Raw genomic sequence first — 27,777 nt, 5'->3', positions numbered from 1 at the left:
TCTTGAAATAAAAGAGAAGGTGGTGATATGGGCTTCAAACAGTATGGAAGCAAAGTCACTCAGCAGGATTTCTCAGGCTACGTCTTCACTACCAGCCATATCGGCAGGTAGCAATCGATATCTCAGGGATCGATATATTGCGTCTCATCTAGACGCGATATATCGATCCCCAAACGAGCTCCTGTTGACTCTGGAACTCCACCAACGCGAACGGCGGTAGCGGAGTCGGCAGGGGGAACCACGGATGTCGATTCCGCGCTGTGAGAACGATAGGTAACTCTATCAAAGATACTTCGACTTCAGCTACGCTATTCACGTAGCTGAAGTTGCGTATCTTAGATCGATTTCCCCCCCTAGTGTAGACCAGCCCTCATTCACATAGTAAACCTAGCTGTTAATCTGGGAAGTTCTCCAGGAATCTTCAATTATGCATTGAGTTTTACAACAGCCCTTAGATTAGGCTCTGATAAAACCTCTGTAGCCACAGGTTTCTTCTTTGATTCACTGTGATTTGTCAGCCTTTCATAAAGAGAAGAAGATTCCAGGTCAACCAAATACAGAGCCTTTAGCCTTTCCAAACTCAATCCTGTAAAACTCAAATAAAAGTGAGCCTTTTGTAATGGAAAACTAAGCTCTATCTGATCAATAAGGACCTATAGCTAGATGTGTCCTTGGATGACAGAAGTGAATAGGTGATTAGGTACAACAAAAGGATTCTGTATAAATTCTGCATTTCCCCTTTGGCTGGAACTTTTGAGGCCAAATTTTATCAAGTAGTAACTAAATTAAAATTTTAAAGCAGACTGCAGTTGTAGGTCAAACTGCCTTGACCTTTTAGTTATAAGAGAAAAATCACTTGTAATTTAGTGCTATACCCATTCACATAAAACCTTGTGTGGCACCTTTTACCATAAATTCCAATTTAGCTTTTATCTATTTCTTCTGTATTTGTTCTTTCATCACTGCCAGTTACCTATATGCACATCTAAGGATTTTTTACAGTCGGCTCGCTTAACATCACACTTGTTAACACTTAACTCTATTAAAAGTTTTCAAACTTGAAAAACCTGGTTTAAAAGCTTAGGAAAATTTAAAAAGTTCTTGTATAATAGCATTGATATTTTATGTTATAAAAGCCCTTCAATCCATTATTGTTCTTATTTTCCTTTAACTTCATGTGTACCAAAGCTAACATATCTCAAAAGCGGCTACCTAATTCTTCATAAAAGAAGCAGGCAGCTGGCAGTAATGATACAGTAATAGCCCTTTCATGTTGAGAATTCTTGGGTGGATGATTTAGAATCACTCATTCAGGGAAGCTAAAAAAGGGAATTTATATAGTTTGGTTCATGTAGGATGAACTAAGCTTTTCTAGTTTAAAATTATTTTATGATTGAGTGAGCCCCTTTTTCACTGAACTAGTTCAAACTGAATTTAGATGAGAACAACAGATGATTGTCCCAGAGTTCTATATATTTGTTTTTCAGATAGTTCATTACCATGATCTGCTAGCTGCAGATTCTTCACTTGTCTTGAGTTTGAGCACTGAGAAAGACAGGAGTTATGTGTAAGGCAATGGCCATGAGAGCAACTGTTGCCATTTTACGTTAGTCAGAATATCTTCTTAAAGAATAAACTTCCATTTGAGAAATGCAGTTTCGCAAACTCATCCTGTCTGATGTGCTACTGTGAAATTCACCCTTGAGCAGAAGACCAACAAAAGACCTGTATTAGCATGTCTCTACTGCAAAGAAAAACCCTTCCTGCCAAGTCTCAGAGCGCAAGTCAATTTGCAGGGATCAGGCTGAGGGGTTAAAAATAGCAGTGTAGACATTCCTGCTTGGGCAGGAGCCCAGAATCTGAGACCATCTCCCCTTGCCTAGTTTCAGAGCCCAGACTCCAGCCTAAGCAGGAATGTCTACACTGTTATAAATAACCCAAACCGCGTGAGCCTAAGTCATTTGATCCAGGCTTTGAGATTCAGCGCCACAGGTTTTTCTTTGCATTTCATAGAGACACCCCATGCCATTTATGTCCTACTTAAGCTCTCAAAACAGGGCTTTAGCTTGACATGAGTGTTGTATAAGACATCTGCTGGCCTTTTGTATAGGGTGAATTACGGCGTGTGTAGTATGCAGATAGCCATAAAAAAAAATCAAGTTTTGCAGTCCTGGGGAAGACTGTTGCATATATTTGGTACAATACGGTGTTTATTAAAAAGCAATACAAGACTGGACTTTTGCAATGAAGACTGGGGGTATGGCTACAGTTGCAGCTGTACAGCGCTGCCACAGGAGCACTTTGAAGTGCGAGTGTTGGGATTAGCTTACAGCCCTGGGAGCCGTGCTCCCAGTGCTGGGGCACTGTTTACACTGGCGCTTTCCAGTACTGTAGCTTGCTGCACTCAGGGGGGTGTTTTTTCACACACCTGAGCTGTAAAGCGCCACGGTAGCCAATGCCTAAGGGTTTTAGAGAAACAAGGTGGGTGAGGTAATATCCTTTACTGGACCAATTTCTGTTGGCGAAAGAGACAAGCTTTCAAGCTGACACCAACCTCTTCTTCAGGACTGGGAAACGTACGCGAGGTGTCATAGCTAAGTACAAGGTGGAACAGATTGTTTAGCATAAGTAGTTAACATATATTTCCAACTCCCATTGGAATTTGGGCACCTAACTCCCTTTGAAAATCCCAGTCTAAATTTATGCAAATTTATACATTTTGATAGGGCCCAAACCTTCACTTCTTGTGCACCCTAAACTCCAATTGAAATCTATTATTATGTTCATTACGTTGACACCTGCTAATCATTATTTTAAAAGTATTTTCTTTTAACATACTAAGTTTATGTATGCTTCAAAAGAGATGCTAAGAATTGCTCAGGTAGTGATAGCATGGTGCATTCAAGAGCTATATTACTACTATTTCAGGGAGTCGGAAGCAGAGCCTGCACAGGCTAACATCCACAGGTCTTGGCTTTTTTATTATTCCCTCAGATCGTGGCTTGACCAAGATAAATAGTACCCTTGCCCTCTGGCTAATCGGCTCTGATGCCAACTACACCTGTAGGCCAAGGAGTCAAGAAGCCATGGTTCAGTATTTCTCTTCCAAGTCTTTTCCTGCAAGAAGGGGAGGGCATGAGCTTCAGTCTGTGCGTTGGCAAAACTCAAAATGGGATTTGGCTCTACAGTTTAGTCCATTTTTATAAGTCTAACCCTGTGTTTCTCAGCTGTTTAAAAACATTTGAGTTCTGACATAATTGCAGAGTTTATGCAGTTCTTGGTAGCAAAGAATTTCCCCAGTGGAAACTTGACAAAGTATCCAACAATTCTTTATTTTATTGATGTATACTGTGTGTTGTGTTTGTTTAAAAACAGTCTTATCAATAAGCATATTTATGCTTGTGTCATTAGTGATGGAGACAGCAATCATAAAAAATGGATGCTACCAGAGCTCAAAGATAAGAGAAAGAGGGGTGTGGAGGGAGATAGTATACTAATAGGATAAGGACAGGAAGGTGGGGCTTTGTGAAAAGCAATTAGCCATCCAGATTATCAAATAAACCAGAAAGAAAATTGTTTTGTGCACATAATTTAGTTGTCTTTTAACAAATCAAAAATAACTTGTCATTTTTTATGTGAAAACAAGCATCTAGGTAGATTTGCATATTTACTTAATCTTACAAATGCTCTGTGTTGCTGGATATCTCCCCTTTGCTATCTCAGCATCAGCCCAACAAATTGTCAAGCCATTTCTCCTCTAGCACTTCCAAGCAATGAATTTGTTCACATAATCAAACTCTCTGGACTAGTTAAAGTTGGAATAGGGTCTTGAATACATCCCAGAGCACTCCTGTTTTCTTCAGTTTTATACGAAACATAGTCAGAGTTGGACTACAAACTCCAAATGTTATGCTAACTGCAGTTTGTTGACTTATACAATTTCAGTCTATGTGCCTGGAAGAGGAAGCCACTGTTTCCTGAGAAAGGGGAATAGGAAATCTACAGTAGCATGTGGCTGTGAGCAAAGTTAACTGGACGTGCTCAGTCTGTATTAAAATAAAAAAGAATTAAAGTTCTTCCTTCCCAAAACAGCCTATGAACCAAAGGTATTAAAAGAGAAATATATAGTCTATTAAAGAAAATACCTCTGGCTGCTGTTAGATCTAGGTATCTACTAGATAAGAGGATGGCAGCATCCATTTGAGCAAACAGTGGGGATTGAACCAAGACCTACAAAGCTAGGAGTCTTTGCAGCTTGAGCTAAGGAGCCAGCCTGCATAACTGGGGGCTATAACAGACTCACAATCTCTGTGTATCAGACCCAGAGGGGAACATGTTATATGTACTGGGTATGTCTACATTGCAGCCGGAAGAGAGCTTGGACCCAAGGGGCAGGTTTGACCTCATGTGGCTAGCCCGAGCCTCCACTGGCACTACAATGTCCACACTGCTATTTTTAATATACTATCACTAATCCCAGACAGAGCGTAGACATACCCACTGATTGGTGGGTTATGCTGGCAATTACTAAAGCAAGCACAAACAATGAGTACCAGCCATTGGATGAGTTGTGAGCAACTCAGAGTGGGACTATCCTACCAGGAGTTCCTGGAGGCATTGTGCCTCAAATAAACGGAGGTCACATGAAGCCTCAGAGGCTATCAATACTTGTTGGGAGTCATTCTCTCAACTAGCCCTTTCGTCATGTTAACAATTGGGCATGAACGATGCGTACCTCTAACCTATGCTCAGTTTTAAAAGTGCTTCTCCATATTCTACCAACCATTCATTCCTGGCAATATGTTCATGTCTGGGATAAGCTAGAACCCCCACATGCACCAGCACTGCAGAGGACTCAGACCCTAAGAAGTTGACACACCTAAATGATATGTTCATAAAGATAACCTCAAAATCAATCACCACCATTCAAATCCTGGCAAAGCCAACCACTCACAGCCTTCTGACATGCACGGTGGTCAAGGAAAAGTGAAACAAACATTCACGATCCCCATCTGCAGCATTAGAAAAATTCCTCCTTAACCCTTAAAGACAAGCACTGGTGTATCACAAAGCATGGCAGATACATGGCAAGAGTGTGCTGCCTTGGAACTCTTAATGCAGTCCAAGCACAGCTAATGCTTACAAGATGGCGGCATCTTGATATTTTTAGCCATAGTGTTTTGTAAAATCAGTCTGTTCTTGTGGGCCAACTCTGTTTTCTGAGACATGGGACTTGACAGCTGTTCCTTTAATAAAATAAATTCTCAATATTGCACTGCAATCCCTAAATGATTTTATGTAAAAATTGTAAGTGTCCTCTGCAACTGTGACAGGAATTAATTATAGTCCTAGCAACAGATAATGCAGCAGTAATTTTGCATGGTGCTGTGAGTTACTGAGGCCATGCTTTTTTATTTTGAAATAAAAACAATGACTTGTCGAACTGCAATCCGGCACAAGATCTCTTTACGGGATGGTAATTAACTTGTCACCACTATAACATTTATGCAACAAAAAAATGGTCTTTTATATTTTCAAGTGTTGTTCAATTTTTTTATGGTTCAGTCCTCGTTAATTGTAAGGCTCTTAGGCATGCCATACTGTTTGGTTCAACAAATGTGAGCTGTACACTTTAAATTCCGCCTGCTTTCCCAAGGACTATCTTAAATTCTCAGCCAGAGGAAAAAGTGCTGAACTCATCCATATTGGGGAAACAACATCACAGATTAATAATCTTTACTTTCAAGAAATTTAATCTAGTAAATCTGATAAATTGCTTTCATTTCAGTTTGCTTCCTGGTGCTTTGGAGAGTGCTCAAAAAAGCCTTAAACTAAAGTATATGGATTTTCTCTAAATTTTTCACATCTCCCCATTCACTGCTCACCAGTTTTGCTGTCATCATTTTTTTACTGCAGTTACCCCCACAGTAAATATGGGAAATAAGGAGTAAATTACCCAGAGAGTCAATACATATAACTAGTCTTCCCAAAAAAGCAGAGCCAATGCAGATACTCCCTGAGTTGAAATGCTCTAAAGCTTTATGCCTTGACAGGGAAAATGTAATGAATGCTTGCACAAACAGGTAAGTGAATTTTATAAATCTGAGGGCCTGCCATGGAGAATACCAGCCCCATTCTCTCATAAAAGACAGGGACTCATAGAGTGCAACTGTGCATTGACCAGGTGAGGCATTAAATGACCTAACAACTATAGGTCTTTAGAAGTCTTCAATTTCTGTGATTCCATAATAATTGTGTGATTAAAATCCTTTGTCATGTGTGATTATGGGACAAAAGGCTCATCTGTAAAACTTCATAGCTTGGCAGTTTCCATGTAAGGTGCAAGTGTATATTTCCATCTGCTTTGAAAAAATGATTATGAACCCCGCAGGCTAGGCCTGTTCTTTGTCTGTACTCTTGTCATTTCTGCTTATTTTAGTGTGTGTCTTTAGGATCAGCACTCTGGATTGTGAGCTCTTTGGTGATCTGACCTGTCAGTTGAAGTGTATGTAAAGTCTCCCACCCCCCCGCCGTTTTGATGCTATATGCATAAAATAATAATAATGGATTAACATATTTTAATATTCCTAAGCAAGTACTGGAGAGATCCTGTTTATTAAGAACATTCGGGTATTACTATTGCTTTTGCATTAGTATTAATAATGCATCATACTGCATGGTTTATCAGCCAGCACAATCTCCATGCTACAAGCCATTGCTTAAAAATCAAACCCAATTCTGAAACATTCATTTTTTCATCCTTGCTCATGCAAATTGTGCCAATTAGAGTTCTGTCATTGACTTCAAGGAAAGCAGAAACAAGCCTAAAATCAGCGAAGACAAAACCAACAAAACAAAAACAAAAAAAACCCAACCTGTGCCAAGTGGCATATTCACACAAAGACCCTGAAAAATGCATTGTAAGTTCTATTTCTTTAACATTTAAATTGCTATAGGACGCTAACTCAGTTCCAGAGATCAGTGTAAATATGTGACGGTGCTTTCTCACCGTTAGGGCCTGATGCTACTACAGTTGCTCATGTGAATAGTCTTTCATTCATCTGAATAGCCCAATAAAATCATTATTTTAGAATGATGGTTAAAATAATACATTATAGCATTGCCACATGGCCTAACAGCAAATGCATTTTTAAAGCACTCACAGGAAAACAATTTCAATGCCCATCCTGTATTCCTTTGTTTTGAAATCAGGGCCTGATCCTGCAAATATACTCACCAGAGTAGTCCTTTTAATTAGTCACACTAATGCCAAGAGGAGTTTTATCATTGGCTTTATTGGGCTAATTAAGGCAATAAGGGTTATAGCATCAGCCCTCAATAATTTAAAGCTGGACTTGTACTGAAATAAAATTTCAACCTTAATTTAATTTATTTTTTAAAGAAAGGTTTTGTTTGGGTATTTCACTGTTTGGTTGGTTGGTTTGGTTTTATTAAGAACCAAAAGTTTAACTTGAATTAGCTTGTAAAATACCCAGGTTGGGTACCCATAGATAGATCTCTGATAGATCTTGTGAGGCCATCAAAGCCGGGCTCCCCTCCTGCATGTTTCATAGCAAGCCCACAGGATGGTATAGAATCATAGAAATGGAGGGCTGGAGGGGACCCCTTAATCTAGCCCCCCTGCACTGAGGAAGGATTATATCTGAGAGGGATATGGGAGTAGTCGATAGTGGAGCAGAGGAGGAAGAAATCTAAGAGGCTTTTGTCCGCGAGAAAAAATTTACTCTCTCATATTTTGTATGTAGAAAATTTTATGGGTTCACAATGTTTAATGTGGATTAAAAATTTCACCTTTTTTGCCCATCTACATCTCTCAAGGTCTTCTGTGTCCCCTCCAACAATCCTCTGGTTCCCCGCATCTCCTCTAAATTCCCTTGGGGCCCTTGTTCCCCACTCCATCTGGCCCACAGGCGTTAGCAGGAGATCAGTTTATATTGATAAATTTTTAAACATTATTTTTAAATGCCTCAATATATAAGTGAAGAAGAGTTCTGTGTGGATGTGACTGGGCCATGGCCAGGAGTAACTGGAAAAGGAAAAAATAAATAAATAAAAATAAAAATGCATCCTACCACTTTCAGGCAGACATATCTGTACAGTTTGTCATAAACAGATAGTTAGGGTTAATGTCTCTTTTACCTGTAAAGGGTTAACAAACAGGGAACCAAACACCTGACCAGGGGATCAATCAGGAGACAAGATACTGTCAAATCTCGGTGGAGGGAAGCCTTTGTTTGTGTTTTTTGAGTTTGGCTTTGTTCTCTCTGGGTTCTGAGAGTAACTACACGTACCTACAGGCTCTCTAATCTTCTGTTCAAATTTAGTAAGTACAAAAGGTAGAAAGGCAATTTAGTCTTTTTGATTGTTTTTCTTTATTTGCAAATGTGTATCTGGCTGGTAGAGTTCTAATGTGTATTTGGCTAAAAGTATTTTAAATTGTATTTCTGCTGGAGGAGGCTTTTTCTCCAATTTCTATAAGCGGACAGACCCTGTAACTTTTACCATCTAAATTGCAGAGATAACTTTTACCTTTTTTCTTTCTTTTTATTAAAAGTTTTGCTTTTAAGACCTGTCTGATTTTTCCCCTTGTTGAGGCTCAAGGGAGCTGAGTCTGTACTCACCAGGGAATTGGTGGGGGGAAGGGAAAGGTGAATTTCCTCTTTGTTTTAGATTCACGGAGTTTGAATCTGTATTGCCTCTGGGTGAAGGGAAAAGAGGAGGGGGAGGGAAGGTAACATTCCCCTCTGTGTGGTGATTCAAGGAGTTTGAATCATGGTGATCTCCTGGTGTACCCAGAGCAGGAAAGAGCTGGGAGGGAGGAAGGAGGGGGAAGGGAAATGGTTTATTCCCCTTTGTTGTGAGACTCAAGGAATTTGGGTCTTGGGGTCCCCAGAGAAGGGTTTTAGGGGGACCAGAGTGTATCAGGCACTTGAATTCCTGATTGGTGGCAGCTTATCAGATCTAAGCAGGTAATTAAGCTTAGAGGAATTCATGCTAGTACCCCAACTTTTGGACTCTAAGGTTCAGATTGGGGAAAGATACTATGACACAGCTATATTGTGATTTTTGAGCAGGGCTTTCTGCAGCCTAAAATATAAGGGCAAACTGATAAGAAGGGCTGCCTTGCTTCAACTGGAGCCTAAAAAAGCAATGCTTAACTTACAAAATCTCTTGCAAACAAAATAACTCCTCCATGTAGCTTCTCAGTTCTCCTTGTTTCCTGGTCTGGAAGTTCACTAACTCTGTCCTGCAGTAGTGAGAATATAGGGCTCCCACCGAAAAAATAGTAGTGGACCTTCAGGGATTTTCGCTTCACCTTCCACTGTCTCCTCTTTATATTTCTACTCTAATGAATTCCTAGTTAGCCCCTTCCCTTCCTTCTTCCATTACTGAGGGGCAGGTGCCCTCACAATCTCTCTATATTATAATAATAGCATAGTGGAAAGCTAGCATCAATCTGAACTATGGAGCAGATCTTGTAGGAAGTATGCCATAGTACTATCTGTCATGTACACTCTTCTAAGGAGCTGAATGGCTAGTGTGCTACAGGGAGGCAAATGCTATAATACAGCATAATAGGTTTTACAAGATGTGCATACCATTACCAGTTTGGGGTTTTTTGTTTTGTTTTTTTAATTAAGATTTTGGACACATTCTTGCAAAATTCCCATTGGCTTCAAAAGGAACAGGGCAGGTCTCTTTATAATGCATCTTTGAGTCTCTCTGATGTTTTTCTACACTAGAATGTCTGAAGGAGCTAATCAGACCATAAGTCATAACATAATCTAATATCAAACCAGATAGTCTCCATGTTTTTAAAATATGTTTTTAAAGGTAAAATTCCAGTTATGAAAATATTTTTGATTTTCACTCATCATCTGTATAGACTTGTCTACACGTACAGCACTGCAGCAGTGCCCGCTGTAGCACTCGACATAGGTACTCCACTTCTCCAAGAGGTAGTAGCTATGTCAACAGGAGGGCTTCGCCCGTCAACATAGCGCTGTCTACATTTGGGGTTAGGTCGGTATAACTATGTCTCTCAGGGGATTTTGCACACCCCTGAGCGATGTTGTCATACCAACGTAAGCTGGCATTGTAGACCAGGGCTTCCTTGGAAGACCTTCCAGCAGCAGAAGAGGAGACTGGAATGAATTAATATTTAGCTCATTTGTGTATGTGTTTTTTAAAAAGCATGTAATTACCCACTGTTTTCTTCCTGCTGTACAGTCCATAAAGAAAAGCAGCCTAACCATGAACACGTGAACACACGTCTCTGTTTGTCTGTCAGGCCATCCAATCAATTCAAAAATTTCAGGGAATGTTGTAGGCAACAATAGCCAGAACTCTGTGGATTTGGGAGGAACTTGGAAAACCAAAAGGTGGGAAATGGAGGGCACATGAAGCCCCTGCCAGAGCTCTTCAGCACAGCGAAACCTCAAGCACCTCTGCAATTGTCCGTAGGACAAAGAACTGATTGATGGCACCCATTAACACCTTCCAGCCTCTCATCTCTGCCTATCCTCCAGATGGAGTTTTAGCATGTTAACATCCTGAATGACTTATATCCCCTAGACAGAAAGAAGAATAAGGATGGAGGAGAAAAGGGACATGAAGAGATTGGGAACCCTGATATGGAGGGAGGGTAGAATGAGGTGCACAGAACCTTTGGTGGATGACAAGTTGGTAGAGGGGGAAGAAGGACATACAGATCCTCTGATAAGACAGGGGAAAGGAGGAAGTTGGGGGAACAGGAGTTATGAAGGTTCAGACAGAGCCCTTGGCATGGGAAGAGAATGGGGAAACCTGCTACTGGTGGAAAGAGGAATGGAGACAAACAGAACACCTAGCGATGGGGGAGGTTAGGGGTCCCTGGTAAGGAAGGACGTGAAGGGACAAAGTGGACTGAGGTGCACACAGAGCCCTATCCATGAGGAGGAGAATGTTGGATTCTGAAATGGGAAGAGGAGGGAATGGGGAGCACACAGAACCTTTGTGGGGGGGAATTGGTATGGAGATTAGTTAGTATGCAGAGCCTCTGCCATGGGATGAAAAGGGGGACTGGAGAGCATGGGGGAAGTGGAAATGGAAGGGCACACAGAACTCCTGGCAGGGGAGTGACTGAGGGGAGTTGTAAGGAGTCCCTGAAATACAGGGGGACACACAGGGAGCTCGTCAGGAAAGGAGCGAATGAATGGATGGAAGGAGCCCTTGGTGTGTGCCATAAACTCAGCCTACACAAGGTATGATGTGTGTGATTCTCTAGTAAACAGAACATGCTATCTGTAACATCCACCGCTGGAGCAAAAGAAAAGGAGAGTGTAAGGGAAATTCTGTGAGAGCTGCCATCAGGAAGGGATTGGTCATCAAGATAAATATCCTCCTTACAGGTTTAGCCTTGCCTGCAGCAGGAGATGGGCTGTGATAAGCTTAATAATGTTTTTGCACCTGAAAAAGTTTCCAAGTCTTCTTTCTAGCATTCCCCTCTGTGGCTTTTTAAAGACCTGTCCTTGATTTATGGCAGAGGATATTTTCACAGTTGATAACATTGTTTATTGTCTGTGCAAACAGAGTGAAATCAATTTCTTTTCAACTTTCTAATACTGAGGTCAATGAACTGAAGTTTGATTATGGAAATCATTAGTCATTTACACTTGTCATTTAGAAAACCATGTATTCATATTTTATTATTTTTTGCATTTGCCATTTTGATCATTATTTCAATGTACTTGGAATACTTTACACAACGGGATAGAAGAAATACTGACAGGCTGCTATCATTTGGAGTCTCTCATTTACAAATCCAGGTAGTAAACACCGACAATGTATCAAATTAAAGGGATTCGTCTGATCTGGTCCCTACTCCCTGGCTAGGACCTTTCTTTCATATATCTGTAGAATATGATAGTCCACAAAGTACTTGTCAGGCATAAATTGGTCAGAAAATGGGTATAAATGGTAAAGTAAATTTAACTTGTGCTAATCCAGCATTCAGTGGAAGAGCAAAGGAGTAGGCAGTTGTAAAAGGAAAAGTAACTATTATGGGACCAGTTTATGAATCCCTTACTCCTACTGATGAGTCAGTGGGACTGTTCGTGCAATTAACTACTCATCACTGCAAATAAAGGATTCACAATCTGGCCCAGGGCATGTAACATAAAGCAGGCCTCTCCTGCTGGCCTCTGGATAAATTAATTGATGTTTGCACAGTGCTTTGAGAATGTAAAGCATGTACAAGTACTAGTATTATTATCCTTATTACTGTGTATAAACTGAAAATTGCAGTTTGAGCTTTTATAATTCAGTCGTCTCAGGTGCAGGCATATAGCCATTTTATAAATGATTTAGGGCCTGTTTCTGTCAATCTAACTCCACTGAGTTGTACTTTACACCATGCATTATCCCATTGACTGCCTGATGAATTATGCAGCCATATCACAGGGTAAAATGGCCCTATCTCAAGATTTTGGAAATCCTGGAGAGGAGCTGGGGAAAGTTGAATCATTCCGGATTCTCCCTTCCTCCCACAAATTTGCTCCTGGGGCTAGATCAGCGATACTCAACGTATTTACCATTGTGGGCCGCATATGCAGTTCTCTATGTGTTATGTGTGCTGCATCCAAATAATATATATACTATTTGTATGGCCCTGAGGATGTCATATGGGTCGCTGCTGTGTGCTGATTGGGCTGCAAATGACTTCCAGCTTTAGGTTGAGAACCACTGGGCTACCTTAAATTATCTCTCAGTAAAGGTAAAATCTTTTAAAGCCATCTTCCTTTTTTCACTGGTCCTGTAATGGCCCTGAGGGCAGCCAGTCATGGGAGCAACTCATATCTGCACACTTCATATAGTGTACTTGTGTCATAAAGAAAGATGGCAGAATGGGACTCATGATAGTAAAAAATTGTGCAGATGGTACAAAAATTAATACACAAGACCCCTTGAAATGTGCGAAAAACATGATTAGCATAGCAATTTTGAAATGTATCTGCTGCTAGCTGTGACCAGTATGAATAAACAAAGTTAATTCAATTTAAAGTGTGCTGAAATGGCTAAGACCCCACAACTTCTTTTTGTTGTAGAAGCCCCCTACTCCTTGTAATGATGTGGAGACCCCAACTCTGTTCCACCGTGCTCAAGCACACTTGTCTCCTCTTCCTTCTTTTCTGCCTATTTTCTTTCTCTTTCCCATCCTCTTCTGCCTCTTGTTTCTCTTTCTCTCATCTTTTACTTTCTTCTTCTTGTGCCTGGCTTTGCAACACCCCCAGCCCCGCAGGCTACAAGAAGGTCAGACTGGGCCTGGGCCCCATGTGCTCTTGTGGTTGAGCTTAGTGCTGTGAAAGCAGAGGAGAGAAGCTTAGGCTGGTCAATTGCTGTCTGAGCCTGCAATATGTGAAATGTTCCATAGCTAGCTGCTGCAAGACCTAGAAGAGAAGACTACTGGCTTCCAAGGAGTTTCCTGCTGCTTTACCTATAGCCACAGAGGCAAATCTGTGGGAGGAAATAGGATCAGACGTTCATGCTCTTCTCCAAGATCCCAAGTTAGGGCAGCATTTTAAATTCCTTCCTATAGTTTTGCTTATGGGCCTCTAGCTTTATACAGTTTGATTCCATCTGAGAGTACTATTATGCATGAACATGTGTAGCTGGGATCATGAGAGTTAGCCATTCACCCTAAGAGCTCAGCTGGTACCATGATAGGCATCATTGTGAGAGAACCTAGACAGATAGTCCCTTTCCTATTCTTTTTCAAATTTCCTTGTCTACGATATGCTTTGAATGATCTGTTGGCCAGCTGGTGAATGCTAAAAGATCATGTACAGTAGTTATTACTATTTTTATGTACCATTTGTTTGCAGTGGTGCCTGAGAAGTAGTAGGTGCTTTTCAGGCACATGAGAAGCGCAGTCCCTGCCCTGAGGATCTCACCAATTGAGGACAAATAGATACATCCTACATCCTAGTCTTGGAAAGGGAACAACAAAAGGGATTTCTATACAACTCAACAAGAGTCACTATAGGCAACATGACAGAAATGTGTTTTGAAGAGGGGCTTAAAAGTGAAGGGTCCTTGTTAATGAGTTCATCTTTCAGTTACATAAAAACAGAACTGTCACTCAATCAGTTACCACACTATATGTAGAAAATAAACCAGAAGAGAGCGGCTTTGGATTGATTCAGAAGCCCGGAACGTGGTCACATGAAAGCCGATGACATAGGTGATTGTTCAAAAGACTGAAAAAGAGGCAGACAAGGATGGGAACACTAGCACCAATATTAGTTTTTGTAGGCAAATCATGTGTTCCAATGGGTCTTAAAACTAATTCAGGGCTTCTGAATCATTCTAAGGCCTTCCTCTTATTCTTGTTTCTTTTCTATTTACAGTATGGTAACTGATTATGTGTGAATTCTGTTTATAGGCAATAGTAGCTGAATAACCTACTGTTGATGTTTAAAATTGCTAAAATTCTCTGGGGGTGCCCAAAATAGGAATCAGACTCATCCAAGTGCAACCAGTACCATCAATGACAACTAACTAACTTAATAAGACTCTTTCAGCATAACACTGTTGATCAGATTTTCAATTAGTTGATTTATCTGGGAGTAGTGATGTTGTTTGCTTTAGGGGATATATACCCTGGTATGTCTTCTTTCCCCAAGGCAAATGTGTACTACAACAAGAGACCTATCAGTATAAAGTTTAACGAAACGATCAACCTCAGAAATACTTGTACTCCCTTCATACTAAGATTAAAATATTTGAGGGTCATTTCACATTCATTTGTTACACTTTTGCAATGTGATTCAGTAGCACAGGACTTTGGAAAATCATTCTCCAAGCTAATGAATCAGGCTTTCAGAATGTGTTTATTAGCTCCCCCTCACAGGGAACTGTGACATCTCTCAGATTGAAGCTTGCCAAAAAAAAAATGACAAAATGCATATTTCAAAATGTATTCAATTAATACTTGATGTCTGCAGGACAACTGTGATAGTTTTTTGGGGGAAATCAAAGTCAAATTTTGTTCTTATGTAAATTCATTATGTAGATAATTAGGAACTTTAGAATGTCCAAATTACTTTCAGAAAGAAGGGTATTAATTTTGTTTATTGAGCTAGAAATAATAAAACATTTGGAAATGTCATTTCATTAACATTATATGAGTACGCATATGGGGGAAGGAAGATGTAATTTCTTTCTGCAACTTGGGTTACTGAGAATATTAGGAAAATGTAGGACAGAGAAAACAAATGTTCAATTATTAATAATTTATTGTAGACTAGAAGAAATAATCTCTCAATCGCAAAACAGTTGCCATGCTAATAAGTATTCCATGCTTGTAGCTTCTACAGATGATAGTGCTGCAGAGAAGAAAGGTGGAACTCTCCATGCTGGTTTAATTGTTGGAATTCTGATATTGGTCCTCATTGTAGCAGCAGCCATCCTTGTAACAGTCTATATGTACCATCATCCAACGTCAGCAGCTAGTCTCTTCTTTATTGAGGTAAGTCAAAGGTGCCATGATGGGTCACTAATTCTGTTATTTGTTTAACATGATTTTTCAGTCTACAGAATAGTACTTTCTAAGCTAAGACTGTAGACTTTTCTTTGAATCCTGATTGGTACTAGCTTTAATCTGTAATGTTTATAAAATCATAAATGCATAACCCATAAGCTGCTTCTATAAATACAGCTTTGATTGGCCCTAGCATCGGAAACTTATTTATCTGTTAACAAAAACTTCCAAAAAGACTTGATTTGTGTGGCAACACTCTTTTCCAAAAGGACAGAAACAAGGTACTGGCCAACGGTAAAATGCATATTAAAAGGGGGTTTTTGAGGTGCGTAGTTACATGGTCCAGAGCAGAAATTCTACCAGTTAACAATTTATTATTATTAAACATTTGTATTATAGTATTATAGTATAAGTGTACACAGTTATCCCTGGAACAGTAGTGCCATCTACTACATAATATATTTACTGTCACCAAAAGTGAAGTAATCCCTGCATTCAATGCTAATGAACTAGCTTACTAGCTTACTAGTTTTCAACATGATCTTTCTATCCTACCCAAAATGAATAAGATGCATGAAACTAAGGACAGTTATTGGTATGTAACAAACCAGTGATCATCAAAACTATGACTATTACCATTACTACTAGTGCTGTAAGCTACATAATCCTTTTTTTTTCTAGCTATGATATAATATTTGTGAAAACCATAAGTTCTGCAGAAATTAACAAAAGTACAAGCATGAGTATTGTGCCAGGAAGGGTTAGGCTTTTGGGGTCAGTTTCATGATAACAGGTAGAGATGTTCCTTGAACACAGACTCAGACTTGCAGAATATTTTTATTGGTTTTTTTTAGGTTTTTTGAAAATGAGTAGAGAAACGGATTATTCTGAATTTTAGAACATTACCACAGCTTTGGAAATATAATAGCAAGTATCTGCAGCCTCCAGTATAGGAGAATGCTGTTGCTGTCTGAAATGCAGTTGGTTCTTGCACTGATTGCTTCTATTAAGTACATTTTTATTGTTTGAGCTTTTCAGATAATTTCATAACTACTACCACTGATCATTTAATTTCACAAAGAAAAACTATAAGTAGTTTGTCCAATTCAGAAAATGCACTCATCCTTCTCACCTGGTGCACAAGGATATGCACGTGTCAAGGTACGAACCCCTACTCTGAACCTTAGCGTCCAAACAATGGGGTACCTGCATGAACCCTCCTAAGCTTAATTACTAGCTTAGAAATGGTATTGCTGCCACCACCCAAAAATATAGTGTTTTGGGGCACTTTCTGGCCCCCAAACCCTTCCCTGGGGACCCCAAGACCCAAAGCCCCTTGGGTCTCAAAACAAAGGGAAATAAACCTTTCCCCTCTTTCTTCCTGCCAGATCCTCCCTTCCCTGGGCTACACTAGGAGATCGCTGTGATTCAACTCCTTGAATCTTAAAACAGAGAGAAAATCCACCTTCCTCCCCTTCTTCACTCCCCCTCCCAGACTCTCCCTGAGAGAGAGACAGTAATACTAACACAGAGAGAAATCAGGTTTTTCTTCCCCCCCCTTCTCTCCTTTCTCCCATCAATTCCCTGGTGAGTGCAGACTCCCTCCCCTTGGGTCTCACACCAGAATAAAAAAACAATCACGTTCTTAAAAAGGAAAACTTTTAATAAAAGAAAGAAAAAAGTAAAAATTGTCTCTGGTAAAATCAAGATGGAAAATGTTACAGGGTCTTTCAGTTTATAAACACTAGAGAGAATCCTCCCCCCAGCACAAATACACGTTGCAGTAACAGAGATACAATCCTTCCAGCAAAATACACATTTGCAAAGTAAGAAAACAATTAAAAGACTAAACCGCCTTTCTAACTAGTACTTACTAAATTGAACAGAAGAGGCTGTTTCAGAAACTTGGAGATATCTGCTTACATGTCTGGTCCCTCTCAGAACCCAGAGAGAACAAAGAAAAACCCCAGAAAGCACAAACAAAGGCTTCCCTCCATCGAGATTTGAAAGTATCTTGTCTCCTGATTGGTCCTCTGCTCAGGTGTTCCAGGTTTACAGGAAAAAGAGACATTAACCCTTAACCATCTGTTTATGACAACATGCAACTCCCACACATGGAGAGGAGAATGTATCCCCCTAAGATTTGCTTTTGGAAAGAACAAAAGTGCATATATGGGAGGGAATGTAGAAGAAGATGATAAAATATAATTGTTATATGGAGACAATATATACAAAAGCATTTACTCATTTGATTGTAGAAAAAATACTAAAGGTTCTGTCAGCATAAAGATTCATGACTGGGAATAAGAGAGATTTCTGAGTAAGCGATGCTGGTAGCACAATGATGTAAGGGAATCCTTGTTAGAGGGAGATCTGAGACCAAAATACTCAGTCAACAGGGTTGGCAAGGTTCTCCAAAATAGCCAATTTACCTTATTTATTGGAGATGAGTAGAATAGAGATCTGGTGTTAGTGTTGTAGGATATGGATTGAGAAATGCTGCCGCAGGCTTGACCAAATAGCATGAAAAAAATTCCCTCCTTCCCCTCAACACACACGCAAACACATGCAAACACACACAAATGTTAGGTAAAATAAGAGTAGTGAATGGGGAAAAAAGTTGTGTTCATATATTTTGTATGATTTAAAGCACGAGTAGGCAGGCAACTTCTTCACATAATTGTATCTGAACAATTGACCTATGACCAGTCTGCTTTTCCAGAATTGCTGTTCCTTGAGCAGAGAGTATGAACTGTACCTCCTTGCCTTGAGTGGTAGTTCAGTCCTGTAATGCTCAAGGTGAAGCCACAAATTCATTGTCATTTGTCATACTCAATCAAGACTTCAGTCTAGGTCTCCAGAGTGAAGGTTAGTCAATGCAATAAATTAATAGCCAATGTACCGCTGCGGAGAGAAAAAAGAGAGGAAGTGGACCTGCCTTTCCTATGCTTATAAAAACAAGCTATCTTTACCCTTATAAAACATCTTATGGAATGTAAAGATAACCTTTGTACATAATTTTTAACCCAAGTTATAGAATTCTGTAACAGAAGTACAGAGAATCCACTATTAAATGCTACAGGATGATCTTTTAATTCTCTATGAAGTATGTAATTTTATAGTAGATTCAGAATCATAGAATATCAGGGTTGGAAAGGACCTCAGGAGATCATCTAGTCCATCCCCCTGCTCAAAGCAGGACAAATCCTCAGATTTTTTTTTACCCCAGTTCTCCAAATGGCCCCCTCAAGGACTGAACTCACAACCCTGGGTTTAGCAGGCCAATGCTCAAACCATAGAGTGATTGCTATAGAACCCTTTGGGTTTTAGCCTTATTAAATGCATAAGACTTTTTCAATGTGGAAGGTGTTTGTGTCTGGACTGGGTCTGAATGCTGTGACCCAGAAATATTGTGCTTGTCAGTTAGGAAGTCACAAATGAGCCCCTTAACTGGAGTTTGTATATATAGCTACTTCCACTTCTTTGATTACATACTAAAATTATAAGTTGTTCCTGCAACATAACACAGCTGGAAGAGACAGCAGTGTGATTTCCATTTGAAGTCTATATATCATTATGCTGGATAGCCAGTCACCCTACATAAACCAATTGCCATGTAGCATCTACTATGACTGGACCCAGTGACACCTGTGCAGTACATACTCTTAGTTAGCAAAGGCAGGTTTCATTTGCTATTTATACAATGGTTCTTCGAAAGAAAACAGCACACTGCAATTCATTTTCAATAACCAGATCATTTTACTATTCACTGCTCTTCATTATAATATCCTTTCAGAAAACAGGAAACAGTCAAACACCAATTTTTCCATATGTTTCCTTCATTGACTCGCAGAAGGCCTGTCAGATTACCATCTGTTTTAATAGCAAATATTCACCATAACAACAAATGTATAGGACAATCTCTGCTGATGTTTTGTTAGCTTGTTAATGTAATGAACTGAAAAATATTTTACTCCTCTTTTAAATTTGTGTTTTGAAATAGAAAATGTTTTATTTAAAAGTGGAATAATTTTGACATGTTTGAGGAAATGGTAATTAAATAAAAAATGTGATACTCCTTAGTCGGATTGTAAATGGATAAGTCTACTCTACACGCCAGGGGTGTGATTCCCAGTTCATGTAGACATACCTGTGCTAGTGTTCATCTGAGCTAGGATGCTAAAAATAGTGGTGTACCTGCGAGAAGCATGGACACCCACAGTGGTAGCATAGGCTAGCCGCTCTGAGTACAAACTCACCTGAACTACATAGGCATGTACTCAAGGGAGCTAGCCTATGTCACCAATGCTGCTGCCCACGCTACCATGGTTACACTACTGTTTTAACAGGCTAGCTCAGAGGACACCTTGCACACTTATGTCCCTGCAGGCTGGGAATCATACCCTTAGCTAGCAAAGCAGACATGGGCTAAGTCAGCAAGAATTTGACATCATTTGAAGGGATGGGAGATTCTTGGTGGAGATTTTAGTACTGGCCAGCAATTTTCACTACAAATGAGGTAGTTACTAATCATAATCAGTCATTTCTTCTTATCACATATTAATGAATTTGCAGATATTTAATAATCAGTATATTTTAGAATATATGGAACAACCAAGTACAGAGTAATGGATTATCAGCAATGGACTGATTATAAGAGAACTTCATAGATTGAAAATTGTGTATCAAGTTCCATGACTGGCTTGCAAATTGTCCACTCAGAGGGCACTGCACTTTTTTCCACCCTTTGGATTGGAGGAGAATAAATGTATCCAAATGGAGCAGGGAACCCAGAAAAAGAGAACAGCAACTATGTATTAGTATCAGAGGGGTAGCCGTGTTAGTCTGGATCTGTAAAAGCCGCAAAGAATCCTGTGGCATCACACAAAATGTCTGTTAGTCTATAAGGTGCCACAGGATTCTTTGCTGCTTTTATGTATTAGTAGTGCTTTCTATGGTAACTATGTTTGGGTCCTTGCATGTTTTCAGGAGGGAATGAGTAAAGAGAGAAGGATTATTCTAGGCAGCATGATTCCTTTATAGTTCCAAGTTGGAACACTTATTCACCCTCTTGGAAGTGGTAGTTCATGTTTATTATTCAGGAGAAAAGCAAACAGTGAATATTCTGAGCTGGATTACTGCCAAAGGATAAGAGGCACAGCAATTAAAATAAATGTCTTTGAAGTAGCACACATGAGGCTAACGTTTCCATGTCAGATAATGACATGATAGAAAACAGAATACCTCTTGTGTCATTTCCCAGAAAACTGGGTGGGTTTTTTTTCACCTTTTGACTGGAAACCCAGAATTCTACAAAAATGGAACCTACCCTACAGCATGTACTATTGTTCTTACAGCACTGGGAATCATTACGGTGGACCACAGTAGTATTTCTTTTAAAAGGGAAGGAATTGTCTAGAGGTATACAGTATTTCAGACATGCCGTAGAATAAATACATAGCAGTTGATGGCGATTCTTGGGAAATGCTATTCCAAAAAGATAAGTCCAGGTTGTTCCAGCAGCCACCAGAAACATTATCAAAAAAGAAACCTGAAAAAGATCAAAGCCAGAAAGTCCACCAAAGATTGTAGTAATACCAATGCAAGAAGAACGTACACAGAGGTTGGCATACTGCAACTAATTCTGAAGCTGGTAAAAGAACAACTTAACTCTCACTTCAGTGGAAAGACTCCCTTTGAAATCAGTGGATCTGGATGAAATCCTAAAAGAGCATGTCAAAGATAATTCATTACATGCCAAATTCACAGCTGGTATAAACGGACATAGTGGTAGTGAACTAGAAGGGGCTGTGCCAGTTTATACCAGTAGAGAATCTGGCACTCAATTGAACAATAAACAAAAAAGATGAAGGGCAACTCCTGATTCCATTGATACCAGCAGGAAAACTCACATTGAATATTGGTAGTGTGTCAATGTACCAAAGCACTTTTGAGTAGTCTTGTAGCTGTACAATTAATAAAATGTTATACACACACACACAAACACATACACACACCCCTCTGGTCTCTGCACTAAGAACTCGTCTACACAGAGGGGTAATGCACTCTACATAGGGTTCAGAGTAGCAGCCGTGTTAGTCTGTATCCGCAAAAAGAACAAGAGTACTTGTGGCATCTTAGAGACTAACAAATTTATTTCAGCATAAACTTTCATGGGCTACAGCTCACTTCTTCGGATGCATAGAATGGAACACACAGACAGGAGATATTTATACATACAGAGAACATGAAAAGGTGGAAGTACACATACCAACTGGAAGAGTCTAACCAATTGAGATGAGCTATAATCAGCAGGAGAAAAAAAAAACCTTTGACGTGATAATAGATGACCCATAGAAGGTGTGAGGAGAACTTAACATAGGGAAATAGATTCAATTAGTGTAATGACCCAACCATTCCCAATCTCTGTTTAAACCTAAGTTAATTGTATCTAATTTGCATATTAATTCAAGTTCAACAGTCTCTCTTTGTAATCTATTTTTGAAGGTTTTTTGTTGCAAAATTGCCACCTTCAAATCTGTCACTGAGTGATTAGAGAAGTTGAAGTGTTCTCCCACTGGTTTTTGAATGTTATGACACCTGATGTCAGATTTGTGTCCATTTATTCTTTTGCATAGAGACTGTCCGGTTTGGCCAATGTACGTGGTAGAGGGGCATTACTGGCACATGATGGCATATATCATGTTGGTAGATGTGCAGATGAACTAGCCCCTGATGGTGTGGCTGATGTGATTAGGTCCTATGATGGTGTCACTTGAATAGATATGTGGACAGAGCTGGTATCAGGCTTTGTTGCAAAGATAGTTTCCTGGGTTAGTGTTTATGTTGTATGGTGTGCGGTTGCTGGTGAGTATTTGCTTCAGGTTGGGAGGCTGTCTGTAAGCGAGGACTGGCCTGTCTCCCAAGATCTGTGAGAGTGAGGGATCATCTGTCAGGATAGTTAGTAGATCTTTGATGATGCGCTGGAGAGATTTTAGTTGGGGGCTGTAGGTGATGGCTAGTGGCATTCTGTTGTTTTCTTTGTTGGGTCTGTCCTGTAGTAGGTGGCTTCTGGGTATTCTTCTGGCTCTGTCAATCTATTTTTTCACTTCAGCAGGTGGGTATTGTAGTTTTAAGAATGCTTGATAGAGATCTTGTAGGTGTTTATCTCTGTCTAAGGGATTGGAGCAAATACGGTTGTATCTTAGAGCTTGGCTGTAGACAATGGATCGTGTGGTATGTCCTGGATGGAAGCTGGAGGCATGTAGGTAAGTATAGCGGTCAGTGGGTTTCCGGTATGGGTGGTGTTTATGTGACCATCGCTTATTAGCACAGTAGTGTCTAGGAAATGGACCACTTGTGTAGATTGGTCTAGGCTGAGGTTGATGGTGGGATGGAAATTGTTAAAATCATGGTGGAATTCCTCGAGGGCTTCTACATAGGGTGTGATTTCTTAAGTGCTCTAATGTAATACATTTTAATTGGTCTGTGTAGACCCTGTTGATGTGCACTAGAGGTTCCCCAGTGCACTTAAGCATAGCGCTGTTTCAAACTGCACAACATTAAATTACATTAGTGCACACCAGCAAGGTCTACACAGACCATTTAACATGCATTATGTAAGTGCACTTTAGAAATCACAACCCTGTGGAGCACATTATCCCGCTGTGTAGAGAAGCTCTGAGTCTGTATATTTTAAGTTGTACATTGGTTACATTACTGAGGTTGATTAGCAAAAAACTCTCTTTTTATGTAAGTGCACAGAAAAGGATAAAGCTGAAGTACATTTTTCTGTTTCATCGTTTGTGTGTCTTATGGCCATCATATTGCATGCATAAGAGCGTACACACACTCTTTTTTCGTTCTTTTTGAAAACAAACCAAAGTGCCGAAGGAAGGAGGCTACAGTCTGCAGAGGCTAATTGAACTGGGGCTATATTCTTAGTGGAATACTGGATTTCAACAAATTGTATGCCCAAGACAAGAAAAATGCTATTAACTTCAAAAGAAGCAGTGTTCTTGAGATTTCTGTGAACTTTTCCTTAGAGTATGAAGCAAAGTAGGTGCTGAAGTGTTTGTATTTGGTTTATTGAGCACAAAACATATGTTCAGTTACACTTGGAACAGAAAATAGATATTGAACGGATAGTATGATTTGTGTGTGTATTTATTAGTTAACTAGCCATGATATCTCTTTTATATGGAATGGTGTCAAGGTAGTTTCATAATTTTTCAAAAAATAATCCTTTTTTTATTAATCATTTGGAAGATTGAAATTGTAATCTGACACCTCTCTTCTTCTTCTCTGCACTGTATTCCACACGCATTTCCTTGTTTGGTATTGTTGGACTACTCATAATGAAGTGCTATAGCGCTTATCTGGGGATTATGACATACGGAAAGTTTCTATCTCAGAAAATAAAATGTGTATGTGGTCAAGTGGAAAGAATTATGAACTTTTCAAACAAAAGGACCCCTCCTGTTCTCATTGACATTTCAATGGGAACAGGCCCCAAACCAAGAAAAGGGTTTATTACAATATGGAGCCTATTTACTTTGACAGAGTCCCTTTTAAATAAAACATACATAAAACATAAGGTGTAAAGATGTATTGTCAGTGTAATAGAGGAGATATTGCCTGCTCAGGTCCTTTTTTAAATTATTGTTAAGATCTTTTTTCTCCTCTTGGAATACGAAAGTAAAATGCATTTAGTTGCCAGGAATACTTCCTTTTGAATCAGGTCACAAATTGACTCTGACCTTCAAGAATTCCTTCACAGTGTCTCTTGAGAATAAGGAATGTTGCAGCAAGATGATACTTTAAACTCCCCCTTTGCTGATTTTTGGAGGATAATGCACATATAAAGACTGATATCTTTCATATTTGTTTTAACAAGACCAAAGCTCTCATTAGGCGCCTTAAATACAACAAAATTAGTGAACCACAATAATAGTTAGCTATAACACAATTATAAAATTAATGTATCCACTAATTTATGTGGTGTAAAATATACTGCAGTCAGGAGCTAAGATTTGTCTGGCAAAAAGTCAGGCATGATGTGCCAATTATGGTGGATTACATGCTTGTGAATACAAGAACACATGAAACAGAGATTAAATTGAAGGATGTGCTGTATAAAGATTAAAAATGAGAAAACATGATTCAGAAATTTCTGAAGTTGCATTTGAATGAGGTTATATTCCTCCTCGTGTAACTTGGTTGATTCAAATGTGAGCCTTGGTCTGAAAGGGACTTGTGCATGAAGGACAAGCCTGACAAAATTAAGAGGTAATATTTTAGATGATATAAATTAGACTGTCTTGTATCCAGACATCTTTACCCTACTTGTTCCCACTTACCTGTGTATAAGGCTAAATCTATACTATGCTGCACTGACGGAGGTGTATACTGTCAATGTAGCTACATACCGCAGTAAAAAGTAGGCTCCATCCACACTGCCGTGTGTAGCTGCCTGGCAGAAGGGAGGCAGCAGAGAAAGCTTCAGCAGTTCCCTGCGGCCAGAATATTTCACTGTGATGAGGAAAGAAAGAACTGGAAGGGAACTGGCAGAGCCTTTCCCCACTAAGGGAGCCTTTCCCTGCTGCTGGTGTCTTTCACTGCAGTGGGGAAAGGCTTTGCAGCAGGGAGCTTCTGGAGCTTTTCCCAGCGGCCTCACTCCCCCTACCGAAATAGCATTGCTAAAAGTAGCAGTGTAGATGGAAAAGCAAGGAGAGAGTGTACAGGGTATGTACACTTGGATACGTACTCACAACCTTCAGACATGTCTCTACTCTGCTTAACTAAACCATGCATCACCAGCTATGCTGCTATCTATATCCATGCTGGCAGGGCTTTGCAGGTATATACGCTACACACTGCTGAAAGCGGTGTGAATTGTTGATGTACCCAAAGAGATACTATGTGGTTGTAACTTACATAGAGAAGCCATACCAGGTGTAAAGTACACATAGTTGTTTTCTCTGCTATACTTCCTTCTCAAGGCCCCCTAGTGTCTGAGCTACATTAATTCTCACCCCAGTTTTGTCACCTTTTCACTGCCTGAGTGGCACAAAGGGGACATCATCTGGCTGAAGCTGGACAGCTGAGAATTCCCCCAAAAGAATAAAGCCAAGTGAGTCCACTCCTGTGCCCTTCTCCTCTACCTTGGCAAGTGAGTGTAAGTAAAGCATGGCAATAGCAGAGTGGTATTCCCCTATCTCAGCTGGAGTACAGTGCTGCAGGAACATGGCCAACTGTCATTAATTAGGTTTGGGTTTAGACTGTGTTATCTTACTTCAGGGCTGGTGCAGGGGCAGCTTGAGAATCAGGGAACCATTATCAGCTCTCTATTACTGAGTGGATCTTGGCACAGGAGAGAATCTGGCCCCATTAGAATTACTCACCTTCATCAGGCTCAGTGTGCCAAATTCAGAGATTGTGTGTCTGTGTTGGTGAGAATTACACATTGATAAGTAGTTTTGAGTCTAAGTAAATCTGATGGATTCAAAGTAACTGTAGAGGTAGTTTAGGTTGGTGTAAAGTTCGCACTGAGGAAACCAAAAGGTGTAAATTATCCCTATCTAGCTGTCCTGTGGTGACTAGGTACCAATCTCAGGGCAGACTGTTAAGAACCAGGGCACAAACCCCAAGCTGGTTGTGAGTTGCAAACTCAGCTGATGGGAGGAATCTACTGCATACCTTATCTTCATGGGGGGTGGGAGAAGAGAAGAGCAACAAAATCTTGTGTCCTCTTTAATGTTTCCCAATAATCCATCAGGTGTTGATGGACCTCCCTTGTCTGGCAGCATGTAACATCTTCTGTTGGAGACCAACACTTTACACTAGCTGATGTCCCTCTCCTGTCTGGTGATTTACACAGTCAGAGAGGCTTACACTACAAATGCTCAACAATATACCTTATAACATGGGAAGCAGATGCTATAAGTGAGATTAATGCATTCAGTAACTCACAAGCATTCAATTAAGACTAAACACTTTTTTATAAATCTAATACCTGTTTTAATTATATTAACACACGGTGTGAGCCAGACTGATTCCAGCCATGTATTTGTCAGTGTTCATTTGAGACATGGGGACCTTGGCATGATCTGTCACCTGGTCTGCCAGCATCACAATCTCTACTTTGATTCCCAACAGAATCACTTAAACTCACCTTTCAATTTGGTTCTCTCTGCCCCATTCTTACCTCCCACCGCCACCCCAATTGGCTGTTTGAAAGGAGACAACTGAAGAAAAAATAATATAATTGAAAACCTAGTTTGCAGTATTTTTCCTGCTGTTGACTTTCAGATTTCTGGCCTTAATGGGCTTTTTGGGCTCCATCTGAGGTTCAGCATTTTACATCTTTGTATAGAGCACCACATAGCAGATAAGATTGCACAGTGATAGAAATAATGTATAAAAAATCCTTACCTAACAGTGCAGTGATTTCACAGATGCTGCATAGCTCTTTAAAATAATGCAAAGTAAATAGGAGAAAGAGAATTGTAAGGCCTGATTCTCAGCTGATCTAAATTGAAGTTGATGGAGCTATGTTGATTTACATCAGCTGAGGATTTGGCCCATAATTTCTTTTTCTTTTTTTTTTAAGTCTGAAAATGGCCAGGCATCCCTGCTCATGAGCGCTGTCATTGATCTAATTCTTCCCTGCACTGACAGATGTGTTCCGCGTCCTGAAACTAATGATTAAAAGAAAAAAGAACAAGTATAATTTTTCTGTTCTTTGAAAGTTCTACATTGTCCTGGCATTTTGAATACTGCTATTGATCTCATTGTTATTGCACTGCATTGACAATAAATTTATTTCTTCAAGAGCTTATTCAGCTCAGCAGGAACCAGCAACTCAGCAGGGGAGACCCAGATCATGTCAGTTGGAAAACCTGTAAAATAAATGATTATCACTGAAAATAAAAGTCAAAGGGGTAAGGAATGAGGGGTCCAGTTTTTCATCATTCAGCAGCAGACTGCTTAGATGATCCTACCTGCTGCTGGTCCCTAAAGTTGCAGAAACTCTTTTATAAGGAGAAGCATTTTAAATCAGAGAGGTCTATTTTGGAGAAGGATTTGTATTGAGTGAAAGAAAGAAATGAATCAGGTATTTTCATTGGTATCTCCATATCATGCTCTTGAATTGTATAGCTTGGGTCAATCTGTACTTTTAAATAATTTCTATTATGCATCCAATTCTTGTGGTGCCAGGCAAGTCATTATACCTA

The 27,777-nt window shown here is 39.8% G+C and overlaps 1 protein-coding gene across 1 annotated transcript in view; it reads left to right on the top strand.

Moving 5' to 3' along the window:
* Nucleotides 1–27,777, top strand: part of PLXDC2 (plexin domain containing 2) — a 409,324-nt gene that overhangs the window by 370,200 nt on the left and 11,347 nt on the right. Inside the window, exon 13 of the mRNA XM_050939575.1 lies at nt 15,369–15,529. Within this exon, the coding sequence (XP_050795532.1) occupies nt 15,369–15,529 (161 nt within the window). The remainder of the gene's footprint in view (nt 1–15,368; nt 15,530–27,777) is intronic.

This window comes from Gopherus flavomarginatus, chromosome 2, assembly GCF_025201925.1.
Source record: "Gopherus flavomarginatus isolate rGopFla2 chromosome 2, rGopFla2.mat.asm, whole genome shotgun sequence".
NCBI classification, from domain to species: Eukaryota; Metazoa; Chordata; order Testudines; family Testudinidae; genus Gopherus; species Gopherus flavomarginatus.
Note: the sequence above shows the minus strand (reverse complement) of the source record. Positions and strands in the feature narration are given on the sequence as shown.